Source organism: Vulpes vulpes, chromosome 12, assembly GCF_048418805.1.
Source record: "Vulpes vulpes isolate BD-2025 chromosome 12, VulVul3, whole genome shotgun sequence".
NCBI lineage: Eukaryota > Metazoa > Chordata > Mammalia > Carnivora > Canidae > Vulpes > Vulpes vulpes.
Genome location: NC_132791.1, coordinates 48,122,331 through 48,133,995, shown reverse-complemented (window position 1 = coordinate 48,133,995; position 11,665 = coordinate 48,122,331). Strand labels below are relative to the sequence as shown.

The 11,665-nt window shown below is 39.4% G+C and overlaps 1 protein-coding gene across 6 annotated transcripts in view; it reads left to right on the top strand.

Moving 5' to 3' along the window:
• Positions 1-11,665, top strand: part of CTNNA1 (catenin alpha 1) — a 308,835-nt gene that overhangs the window by 247,431 nt on the left and 49,739 nt on the right. For all 6 annotated transcript variants that reach the window (XM_072728459.1, XM_072728463.1, XM_072728464.1 and 3 more), the window contains one exon: positions 10,863-10,943. In XM_072728459.1, coding sequence (XP_072584560.1) covers positions 10,863-10,943 — 81 coding nt within the window. The remainder of the gene's footprint in view (positions 1-10,862; positions 10,944-11,665) is intronic.

Genomic DNA, 11,665 nt, shown 5'->3' with positions numbered 1-11,665 from the left:
TTACTTGACCTAACTGTGTCTTCTCCCTGTCGAATAGTGTCCTCACTTTTCAGAACTTGGTTATGAACCTACAGTTTCATGTTAAAAAAGATTTTATTCATTTATTTGAGAGAGCGAGCACGCGCTAGAGAGGGAGAACAGGCACAAGTGGGGGCAGAGGGAGAAGGAGAAGCAGGCTCCTTCAATGTGGGGCTCGATCGCAGGACCTTGGGATCATGACCTGAGCCAAGGCAGGGGATTAGCTGACTCAGCCATCCAGGTGCCCCTGGTTCCATGTTTACCTCTGGTAAATGTATGTGAAGGATTTCTCTAACATCAGTCATGTCATATATTCAAGCCTGACAAATGTAAGGTTTTTTACATATCTTACTTTATGTTAATTTGGCCGTCCATGCCAATTTCCGACATACCATTGGTGTTTAACCTGGAGGCAAAATTTTTAAAACTACTCATGGTGTCTGTGAAACCAGAACGTCATTGGCTTCCAGGGATTTTATCCCCCTGGGCAAGAAAACAAGAAGTCATCTTAGCTTCTGTGGAAGCATGGTACTGAAGTGAGGGTCGGAAGAACCTGAGGTCCCTTCCTCAGTGCCATGTATAAAGGTGCTGTGAAAAGAGTGGCAACTGCAGGTGTGTAGTCTGAGTCCTCTTAGAAGCAGACCCCACGATGGATTAAAAGTATTAGAGTTTTATTTGGGAAGTATAAAAGGAGAGAGAAAACAACAGGAATACCGTGAGGGCCAGTGGAGTCTTCAGACCACAGGGCAGGTCTGACGCCTCTGAAAGGAGAGAAGGAAAGATTGGACATCTTAGACTGTAGTGCACCCCCAAGCCAGAGATAAGCTCCCAAGCCAAAACTGCCTGTGAGTGGAACCCCACATTCTTTAGAATGAGCCTGTACTAGTACTTCCACATTTTCCTCCTTGCTGGTTAAGGAAGGGAGAGATCTTCTTTTAGACCTAAGGGATGCCACTCCCCCCACTGACCATCATCTTTTCCATAGTCTTGTCTGTCCACATGTTCTTAATCTAAGTCCATGGATTTGTTTGTAAAATTTTGTTGCTTGTGCATTTTTCTGTGAATAAGTTTTAATCAGATACTCATAGGGCCTGCAGACCTGGGCTACAGAGTTCCTGCTCCTCAGGAACATCTTTCTCCTAAAACATCGAAGGAGAGGGAATCTGATAGTAGTCCGCCCCGCCCCCCCCCCTTTAAGATTTTTATTTATTTATGAGCGAGAGACAGAGACAGAGAGAGATGCGCAGAGACACAGGCAGAGGGAGAAGCAGACTCCATGCAGGGAGCCTGACGTGGGACTCGATCCCAGGTCTCTAGGATCATGCCATGGGCCGAAGGCGGCGCTAAACTGCTGAGCCAGTTTTTTTTGTTTTGTTTTGTTTTGTTTTGTTTTGTTTTGTTTTTTTTTAAGGAAAAGCAGTCCTTGGGATACTGTAAATGCCCTTATTGGATGAAGTCAGCCACTCTCTGATTTCAAAACAAAACAAAAAACAAACCCCCAACCTTTGCCAGGCAGAAGGAACTGGATTAAATTCTCCCTTGAAGTAACCACTTTAGTTCCATGTAGAGAAAAGCATTAGAGTCAATTGGATTAGAGCAACCACAATTAAGAATGAGTTGTATGTGAAAATTTAGAAGAAAAAGCATCTCCTTCCCCGTAGACGCTTGGTTCCTTTCAGCTCTTTAGTCTGCTTGCCTACTTCTTATATATTAACAAATGGAAAATGCTTAAATTATATTATCGTAGCACTGTTATACCAGATTTGTGGGCAAGGGAAATTGCTCAGAGAAGCACCAGTGCAATCAAGAGTAAATATTTTTTGACGCATCTGGAGAAGTGGGCAGTAATGCACCGGAGAAGTAGGTGGTAATACAGCATCACATACCCAGAGAGTTTCTTCTAAGTCACTAGGCATCTTGCTCACTGTACTTGCCTTCTCTTTGGGTTCAAAAGGTTCAGTCTCTGGAACCAAAGAAGATAAGGTGCTTGTCTTAAAGTTAGTGGATTACACGGTTTGCATTGATGGAATTTTGTCATTTTTTTATCTTGATCTTTCTTTAGCTCAAAGGACTAAACAGAGATCTGTGTTCTTTCTGAATTAACCTTGTTTTTGGTTTCATATTAGGACAGCTTTATTTTCCATTCATATGCCTTTGACTTAATTAAAGTGGCAGGACAACCACTGGAAAGTACTATCCATATCATCTCAATTTTCACTGCTTTAGTTGTTCTTTATGACAAGGCAAAGGAGAAGTAAGATCTAATTCATCTCTCTGTGAATGGTTTTAAGCAAAGTGAGTCAAGCGGCAGGGCTTAGGTGCTGTAGTTACATGCATTACTCTACATGAAAGTTTGCTTTTAATATGTATTGCTGATTAAGGAGAATTATTTCCCTGCGCGGAGAGGCAGATGTACAGATAGATACATGGAATTTTCTGTTCTTTTGCAGTAGAGCCAGAGCTTGATTTTGAATTATGCTAAAAAGTCAAATGTTCCCTTAATCATTCCCAAATCCAAAAATTGTATAACTCTAGCACCAGTGATATTGCACAAAGGTGCTCTGTAGAAGTATATTAAAATAAACCTTACTGCTGCCTGTCTTGATCGCTACTTGGAGGATCCCTTCACATTTATCAAAATGGGATAGTCATTTTTCTGGTGGAGGTCCTAGATATTATGGGTCTGAGTATATTTCCTGCTAAGAACCTTTTAGTGTTCCTAGCTGGCAACCTCAAATTTGGGCCTGGGTTAGAGTAAGTGGGTTTTACTAGCCTTCCTTTGTAGAGAAGAAGGAAGATGAGAGAAAGATTATGTTAAATCCTAGAGTTGTTCATTTCTTTTAGACTGTATGTATTTGTGGCAAAGACATGACTGTTCTTTTAAATTTTTTGATTTGCTATTTAGAAAAAAGGAAAACTCACTAAGATTTGTGCTGAACATTAGCTTGTCATCTTCCCAAGAAACAAGGTGTATAAGAGGCAGGTAGAATATATAAGGATTGATGGCCTTACCAGTTTATCATAGAGGTGGATAAAGATAGTGGATAGTCCCAGATGGAGCCAGAGGCATTCAGAACACTGGGCTCCAGGAGTGTTAGCGCTCACTAGACCACTGTCAATGTAAATAAATAGGTGTATGGTTGGGAATCTTTCTTTTTAAATGCCTTTTTAATAGCCAGCTGTCCACATAAGGACATTTTTAAAATCCCCATTTTTTTATTAGATCGTTGTCCCTATCCCTGTTCTTTCTCCATTGCTTTTGATTTTTAAAAGTCCTTTTGTTCTCTTTTTAGTAAACGGGACTGAGAAAGCAGTAGGTTCCACAGTGATGGTAAACTGTGTTCCCTTTGATGCTATAAAACTTCGGAATTTCTTCTAGGGTAGTTGTTCCTTGTGGGGGTGGTGTGGCTAGGGTCATGGTGACAGCCTGATTCTGTTGTTCTAGTGTTATATTCTGTGGGCTAAGTAATTCAGCAGTAAATCTTGGGGTGATGCACTTGAGTCAGACTTCAGGTCAAGGAAAATCTTTCATAGAAGTTTGGTCTGGGGTATGTTTTAGCCATGAAGATCTTTTATTTCACCTAGCATAGAGTTCAGACTAAATAGAACTATCCTAAAGTCTTTGATTAATTCACAGACTGATTGAAATTTGTATTGCCAAGCCCTTTTCTTACTGTTGTGTTGACAGTGGCTTCATCGTGGTCATGTTTCCCCCCTTCCTCTGTGTGGCAGGCTTCATTTTCATTTATTCTGAAATACAGCTCAGTTTGGATTTGTCTTTCCTGTTTCTCCATGTCCAAGTAGCTTTCTGTTTAGATATGTTTCCTCCTGCCAACATAGGTGGCCCACAGGTATACATACAAAACCATTTGCACAGAATGGAATTAAGAGTAAACATACTCATTCATATTTTCTTGAATAATCTCTTTCAGTGTTAGAGGCCTTTGACCCATTTGGTTAAACTTAAAGGGGTGAATTTGCATGTATATTGGCTAGATGCTTACAGTCTTAATTACTGAACCTTAGAAATGACATTCACTCAGAAATCTGGGGTAGAAGAACAGTGAATGACATGTGCTAAGACAAGCCAAAAAATCGAACATGTGATGGCATCAGTGCAAAGAAAATTAGTAACAAAAATTTGGCCCAAAGAGAAAAAGATCATTTCTTATTAAGAAAGGCTTATAGCAGACAGCCCAGGTGGCTCAGTGGTTTAGCACTGCTTTCAGCCCAGGGCATCATCCTGGAGTCCCGGGTTTGGGTCCCACGTCAGGCTTCCTGCATGGAGCCTGCTTCTCCCTCTGCCTGTGTCTCTGCCTCTCTCTGTGTGTCTCTCATGAATAAATAAATAAAATCTTTAAAAAAAAAAGAGAGAGAGAGAGGGCAGCCCCAGTGGCCCAGTGGTTTAGCACCACCTTCAGCCCAGGGTGTGATCCTGGAGACCCAGGATTGAGTCCCACGTCGGGCTCCCTGCATGGAGCCTGCTTCTCCCTCTGCCTGTGTCTCTGCCTCTCTGACTCTCTCTCTGTCTCTGTCTCTCATGAATAAATAAAAATAAAATCTTAAAAAAAAAAAACAGAGAAGGACTTTATAGCAGGATGTCAACATTATAGCTGGGGTAGAGATGAACCCATATCACTCAAACAGTACTGCTAAAGCTTGACATCCTGTGGGAGCTGGTTCTGAATTGCTGCTGCTGCTGTGTGTGTGTGTGTGTGTGTGTATTTGTAAGAGAATGGGGGGCTCTAATGGCTTCATAGTTTTTCACTTATAGGACTATACCATAATTTATGGACATGTAGTTTGTTTTGAGGCTTTTGGCTTTTCCAGACAGTGTAAAATGAATATCCATTTGATATCTTTGGATTCTCAGGCAAGTTTATGTATAAATTCCGTTTTTTTTTTCTTTAAAGATTTTATTTATTTATTCATGAGAGACACACAGAGAGAGAGCGAGGAGGCAGAGACACAGGCAGAGGGAGAAGCAGGCTCCATGCAGAAGCCTGATGTGGGACTCTATCCCGGGACTCCAGGATCATGCCTTGGACCGAAGGCAGGCGCTAAACTGCTGAGCCACCCAGGGATCCCCTATGTATAAATTCCTAACCATAAAATCACTGGGTTGCAGAGTATATATGCTTAAAATTGATAGTCATTGCCACATTAGCTTCCAAAAAGTTTTAAATCATTTCATACTTCCCCCAGAAGTCTGTAAGTGTTTACTAACCACCCATCACCTCCCTCCCTACCCCCACAACGTATTTAACAATATTTTGGAATAGGTGGAAAGTGCTTTCTTTTGTTTCTCTTCACCTATGAGTAGCAGTGAACATCATTTTGTATGTAGATGTATTTCCATTTTTGTTCCTTTCTGCTAAATTTGTTATTGATTTTCTTTGCATTGATGCCATCACAGGTTCAGTATTTTTCCTTTGTATTTCATTTGGTCATTCCCATGTGGAATTGGTCATTTTCTTAAAGATTTGTAAGCTATTTTTTATTAAATTAATTTTGGGGGGCACCTAGGTGGCTTGGTCAGTTGAGCGTTTGGCCCTTGATTTTTGGCTCAGGTAATATGATCTTGTGGTCATGGAATTAGGCCGCATGTTTGGCCCAGCACTCCGCTCAGAATCTGTTCTCTTCTCTCCTTCTGCCCTTCCCTGTACTCGTGCACACTCTTTTTAAATAAATAAATAAATATTAAATAAATAAAATCTTTTAAAAATTCTTTTTTTTGTTTAGTATTTTATAAATATTTCTTCCAGTTATTCGTCTTTGAAAGATTTTTGCTTTATATGTTTAGTGTCTAAAATGATGAGAATGTTCTTAAAGAAAAGAAACACACACGTGCTGTATCCAACGCCAGTTGGATGAACATGAGATGTAAAATCTTCAAGATTCCCTGTTAACCCATTATCTTAATTGAGTAGAGCAAAGAAGATCAGAGTCCTTTAGAAAGTTTTTTTGTAGTTAACATAGAAATCAAAGAGTTCCCTGGTTTATCAACAAATCTTAGCCTTATTTTCACAATCAACTGAGCATTTAACAGTCCTTCTGAAATATCCTTATAATTGAGTCATCTTACTCCCTTTTTCCCCCCTGCGTTATTAGTAGTTTCAAAATTAAGACCTTATTTTATGGCCTTCAAGTACTTACTTTGTGTACCTGTTTGCTTTTAAATGCCTGTTCATGCTTCCAATTTACAGCACCTATTTAATAAGTAGATGATTATTATCTGTTTTAAGAAAAAGAAACCTGATATCTCAAAAAGAGATTAGAATGTCTCAGCTAAATGCTTCAGGTTGTGCCGGGACCCTCTGAGTATTGGCTCTCTAACTTTTCCATATCCTGGATTTCATCATAATTCCCCCCAGAAAGATAAAGGAATGGTTTACAGGTTCATTCTCATCTCCCAGGATTTGGCAGAAAAGATGCCACAAGTTATTTCACCGAAAGCACTGTGGAAGTTCACTCTATGTTTTTTTCCCTGGAAGTACTGTGTTTCTTTTGTACTATTACCTTTTAGGTTGATTAGTCTTTTGTAGAGTCACCTGGGAACCTTTGTCACATTATTTCTAGGGATTAAAATACACCTTGAGATGCCACCAGCTGTTCCAGGGACATATTTCATCCCTTCCCAACTGGGAACAGTTGGACTAGTGCCATGAAGTTGAGAACTTGTAGGGTAGAAATGAATAATTGGTGGACATATGCACCAGTCAAAGCAGTGAGGCCAGTGATACCTGTGGCAAAGGTAGAAGTGGTTTGGGGGAGTTGTGAGTTCATTATAGGAGAAAAATTATTCTTCTGATGCAAGGATCAGGTCTTTGAGAGTAAACATGATTGTTCTTTCACAGGTCACCACCAAAGGGAGTAAAATCCTCCAAGAAAGTTTAGTTTTTAAAAAAAGATTGTATGTATGTATGCATGTATTTAAGAGAGAGAGAGAGAGAGAGAGAGAGAGTGTGTGGGCACGCACCCTCACAGTGGAAGAGGTAGAGGGGAAGGGAGAGAATCTCAAGCAGACTGCACCAGGTGCCCAGCCCAGCACAGAACCTGATCCCACGACCCTGATGTCATGACCTGAGCCAAAACCAAGTGCTAGAATCCGCACCAAATAAGCTACCTATACACCCCTAGTTTTTAATACTTCTTAAAAATCAGTGTGTTACTTAAATTAACCCTGCGTGTAACTTTCCTGTCCAACTCAGACTCCCTCTTAGGTCGTTCAGAACTATCAGGCCCAGCACAGTGGAGAGTACTGCTGAATTATGTGTTGCTCTGAATTATTTTATCTCAGAGTATAAACTCTAAAAGAAGGATTTTGGCTAGTCCTGCCTACTTCAGTGGATGCAGAGTTAGGTGCGTAATAAAGAGTGTGTCTAAATAAACAGAAGTTTGGCCACACAGGAGAAAGTTGGAGTGGCTGCTTCTTGCTTCTGTTGAAGGTGGGTTTTGAAAGCCGTTTCACTGTCTCCGCTAGGACTGGGTTGCTGGAGGCCATCTAGCAACCTTTGCCTCTCCCCAGTTCAGCTGTTACTTACTTGCCAAGGGGAAGCTATATGTTGAAACCCCAAATATGCCATATCTTTTTCTTAGTTCTTTGTCACTGCTTTAGCAGGACATACATATCAAATATAATTGAACCTAGAGTCTCTCAGGTAGGTAGGAGCTGAGAGTCATTTATTTTAAATGTTTAAATGAGCAACTTTCTTTTGGCATAACTAAAACTAGAAATAAAAAATCCTAACAGCTTTAATTTAACTAACAGCTTAATTTAATCCTAACAGCTTAATTTAATTACTTCTCTTTCAAGAAGTAAAATCTTGTTTCACAGATCAACAACCTTTCCACTTTCATCAAGCCCATTCTTAAGGTTGTATGTATATGCATGTGTCCTTACCCCTATTGTATCTTATCTTTTTTTTTTTTTTTTTTAATTTTATTTATTTATTCATGACCAGAGACACAGGCAGAGGGAGAAGCAGGCACCAACCATGCAGGGAGCCTGACTTGGGACTCAGTCCCAGGTCTCCAGGATCACACCACAGGCTGAAGGTGGCGGCGCTAAACTGCTGGGCCACCGGGTCTGCCCACCGCTATTATATTTTAAATGATTGGAACCCTAACCTTGTGTGTGTATATACACACATATTTTAAAGGGATGCTTTGATTGATTGATTGATTGATTGATTGATTGATTTAGGATGCTTTGATTTAAAACGTGGTCTATTTAGTTTAACCTAAAAGTTTCAGCAAATGACTGCTTCTGAACTGCCCTTTCCTGATCAATGTGGCATAAACTTTTATTTCCTAAAGTAACAAGAAAGACAAATTGATTTTTAGGGTAGTTTGACAAATACAGAATTAACAGATTCCTGGTGTGGATTGCATCTTAAAGTAAATTTTGCTCTGTGGCTATATACCTCAAAATCAAATTTGAGAATTTTGCTTTTATGTAGCTTGTAAAGTACATCCTTCTACACAAATTGAGAAAATTTCTGGATATTCGAGGTTATAAGGGTTTGGGTTCTCATGAGGTCATTGTGCCCAGCCTTTGCATTTCAGGTAACCGATATTTTCTGGGATAAAAGACCTACTAGAGGGGCACCTGTGTGGCTCAGTTGATTTGAGTGTCTGTCTTCAGCTCAGGTCATGATCTCAGGGCCCTGAGTAGGGCTCCCCACTGAGTGGGGAGTCTGCTTGTCCCTCTCCCCCTCCCCCTGCTCGTTCTCTCTCTCTCTCTCTCTCTCCCCCTCTCTCCAAGAAAATAAATAAAATCTTTAAAAAAAAAGTGAGAGAAACGATCTACTAGAAACATCCTAAAAATGTGGCTAGGAGCAGCATTAAATTATACTGGGTTAATTTGAGAAATATTCTTGACTTGTGCACTTGTGTGTTTATGGAATGTACCGAGACCTTCCTGATGAAATCATTAGTTATAAGGTCAGTTTGATTTTTTTTTTTAATCTTGTTTTAATCACCTTTTCCTTAGAGCCAGTTATTTGATCTTTGAGATTGTCAGTAACTAATTATACTTGTCAAGTTCTTTTCTGACTGATGGCCATGAGTAAATCACAGTTAATTCCTTCAGGTTGAAATTCTCAGTCGGTTTTGTTGAGACTCTTCTTTTAAGAACCATTAAAATTTTTTTTTTCTTTGTTGAAAGAGAGAGAAAGAGAGAAGAGGGGGTACATTGAGGTAGAGGGGAAGAGAGAGAGAGAATCCCAAGCAGACTCTGCACTGGAGTCTGCTGCAGGGTTCCATCTCATGACCTTGAGATCACAACTTGAGCCGAAACCAAAAGTTGGACACTCAACCAACTGCATCACCCATACTCCTTCTTACTCCTTAATATTACCTAATTTTATTGGCATTACAGGATTATTAAGGGGAAAGGTAATGGATATGACCCTAAACAGATATGAGAGTGACTATATTAATTTAGCACTTTTATTTCAACTCTCAATATTCCTAAAATCTCATCTTGTCTCCTCTCTCTCGTCTGCTAAATAATCTGTATCCCTCATTATTTCTTTTCTCCTGTAACAATCCATAGAGACCGGGGTAGGGGGAGGGCTGGGGGGCAGAAGGGCAAGTGTCATTGTTCCCATTTAACAGATGGGGAATAAGACAAAGTGAGTAACAAATGTTACATACAAGGCACTGAGAAAACATGAAAACACAACTCCTCACCAAACTATTCATGTGCTGTACTTGTTTGTGTACTGATGGCATATCTATACCAGAACGTCTTGAGGGCATTGAAAAGTAGAACACTGGGTTAAATTCCTTTGTCCACTTGTCTCTCTCCTGTGATTAGTATGTGTTTTTTATTTTACATTTGTTGGGTGGGCATTTTGTCAGGAAAAGCATTTTATGTACTTGTTAGACTAACCTACCTGATGTCTTACCAAGGTGTTTCCAAGTATATGGCTAGTTCTATCTGGGTGTCTTACTTTTGTCCCTTTTGCTTTCAGCTGCCATCGATTTTCCGTTCTGGTTAAAATGTTTCCCAGTGCAGGGCAGCCCCAGTGGCACAGCGGTTTGGCGCCGCCTGCAGCCCGGGGTGTGATCCTGGAGACCCTGGATCCCACGTCGGGCTCCCTGCATGGAGCCTGCTTCTCCCTCTGCCTGTGTCTCTGCCTCTCTCTCTCTGTCTCTATGAATAAATAAGTAAATAAAATCTTTAAAAAAAAATAAAATGTCATATTAAAAAAAATGTTTCCCAGTGGAAATTCAACTTCCTGACCTCTCAAGCAATGTCCATTTACATAACTCTTTCAGAGTGACTATTACGTTCTTTTCTGTGCAATACAATTAGATTAAGCTTGGGTAGAACCTAAAAATATATGGCTGAAGTAATGTTACAAAGCTGCATAAGATATTAACTGTGATCTATCATTGTACATCTTAACTATAAAATTCATTGTTTCACATTGTTTTAGTGCCAGGTACCATCTTTGACATTCATGTCTCAGAGTTCATCAAAATCAGGTGTAACCTGTTTGTGGTTGCAGTTCAAGGAGAACTGGTTCATTAATGAAATTGGTGTAAGGGGAACCTTTTAAGTGAAAGTCATGCCTTGGCTTCTCTTCTTGTGCTAAAACTCCGGCAGGTCCTGCCATCAGATAATATGGAGCCTAAGCATTGTAAGCTTAGGTTTTTATAACCAAAACCACATGGTTCTCCCCTACCCTAAATAAGCCCATTTATTTTCCAATCTTTGGCTTAAAAAAGAAAAAGAATGACTTTTAAGAAAATGTTGATTTGAACAAAAATAGATATTGGGTATAATTACATTTCCCTATGAGTCATTAAAATGTGTATCTCTTATTTTCCAGGCTGGACGTAAAGAAAGAAGTGATGCACTCAATTCTGCCATAGATAAAATGACCAAGAAGACAAGGGACTTACGTAGACAGGTAAACTGGAAAAATTGTCAGTTGCTTTCCCAAGTTCTCACTTTTGTAGTTTTGGTTAAAATTTTGGTAAATACTGAGCTCATATGTTTTATTGGCATAAAGGATAGATTTTTCCACAGGAAACTGCTTATCTCTCTTTGATGGCTAATAAGGTTCTAAATGACTAATAAAATCTTTTGGGGCCTGGCATAATACAGTCCCACCGGGATGGACTGAATAAATTAGGTCTAGTGTGAAAAGGATGTACAGCTACGAAAATGAATTTACAATGACTTGGGGACCTATGACAAAATCCTGAAGGATTGTGTGATATTAGCTTACATCCAGGAGAAACAGAAATCACGGTTATTTACTTGACTTGCCCCATTCTGATTACACATTTGAAGCTCCCTTAGATCCTTAGGGGAGATGTTTTTCCAGTATAAATAGGTGGGTCTAGAGATAATTTGATTTGCTCAGTTTTCTTAGTAAATACATAGGAAAGAGTCTCTTCATTTGTTATATAGTCCCATTAACATTTTATTTTTATTTTAATTTTTTTCCCATTAACATTTTAGAATCCAATTGAGTTTTAGTGTTTAAAAAACATAGGGTTGAATTTAAAAAACAATGTATTACGATTTAAAGCAAAGTTTATAGTAATAATAGTTTCCAGTCTTTAGTAGGGTGGCATTTTATTCATCATGTTTGATAAAAAGCAAAATTAATGATAGAATGTGTAT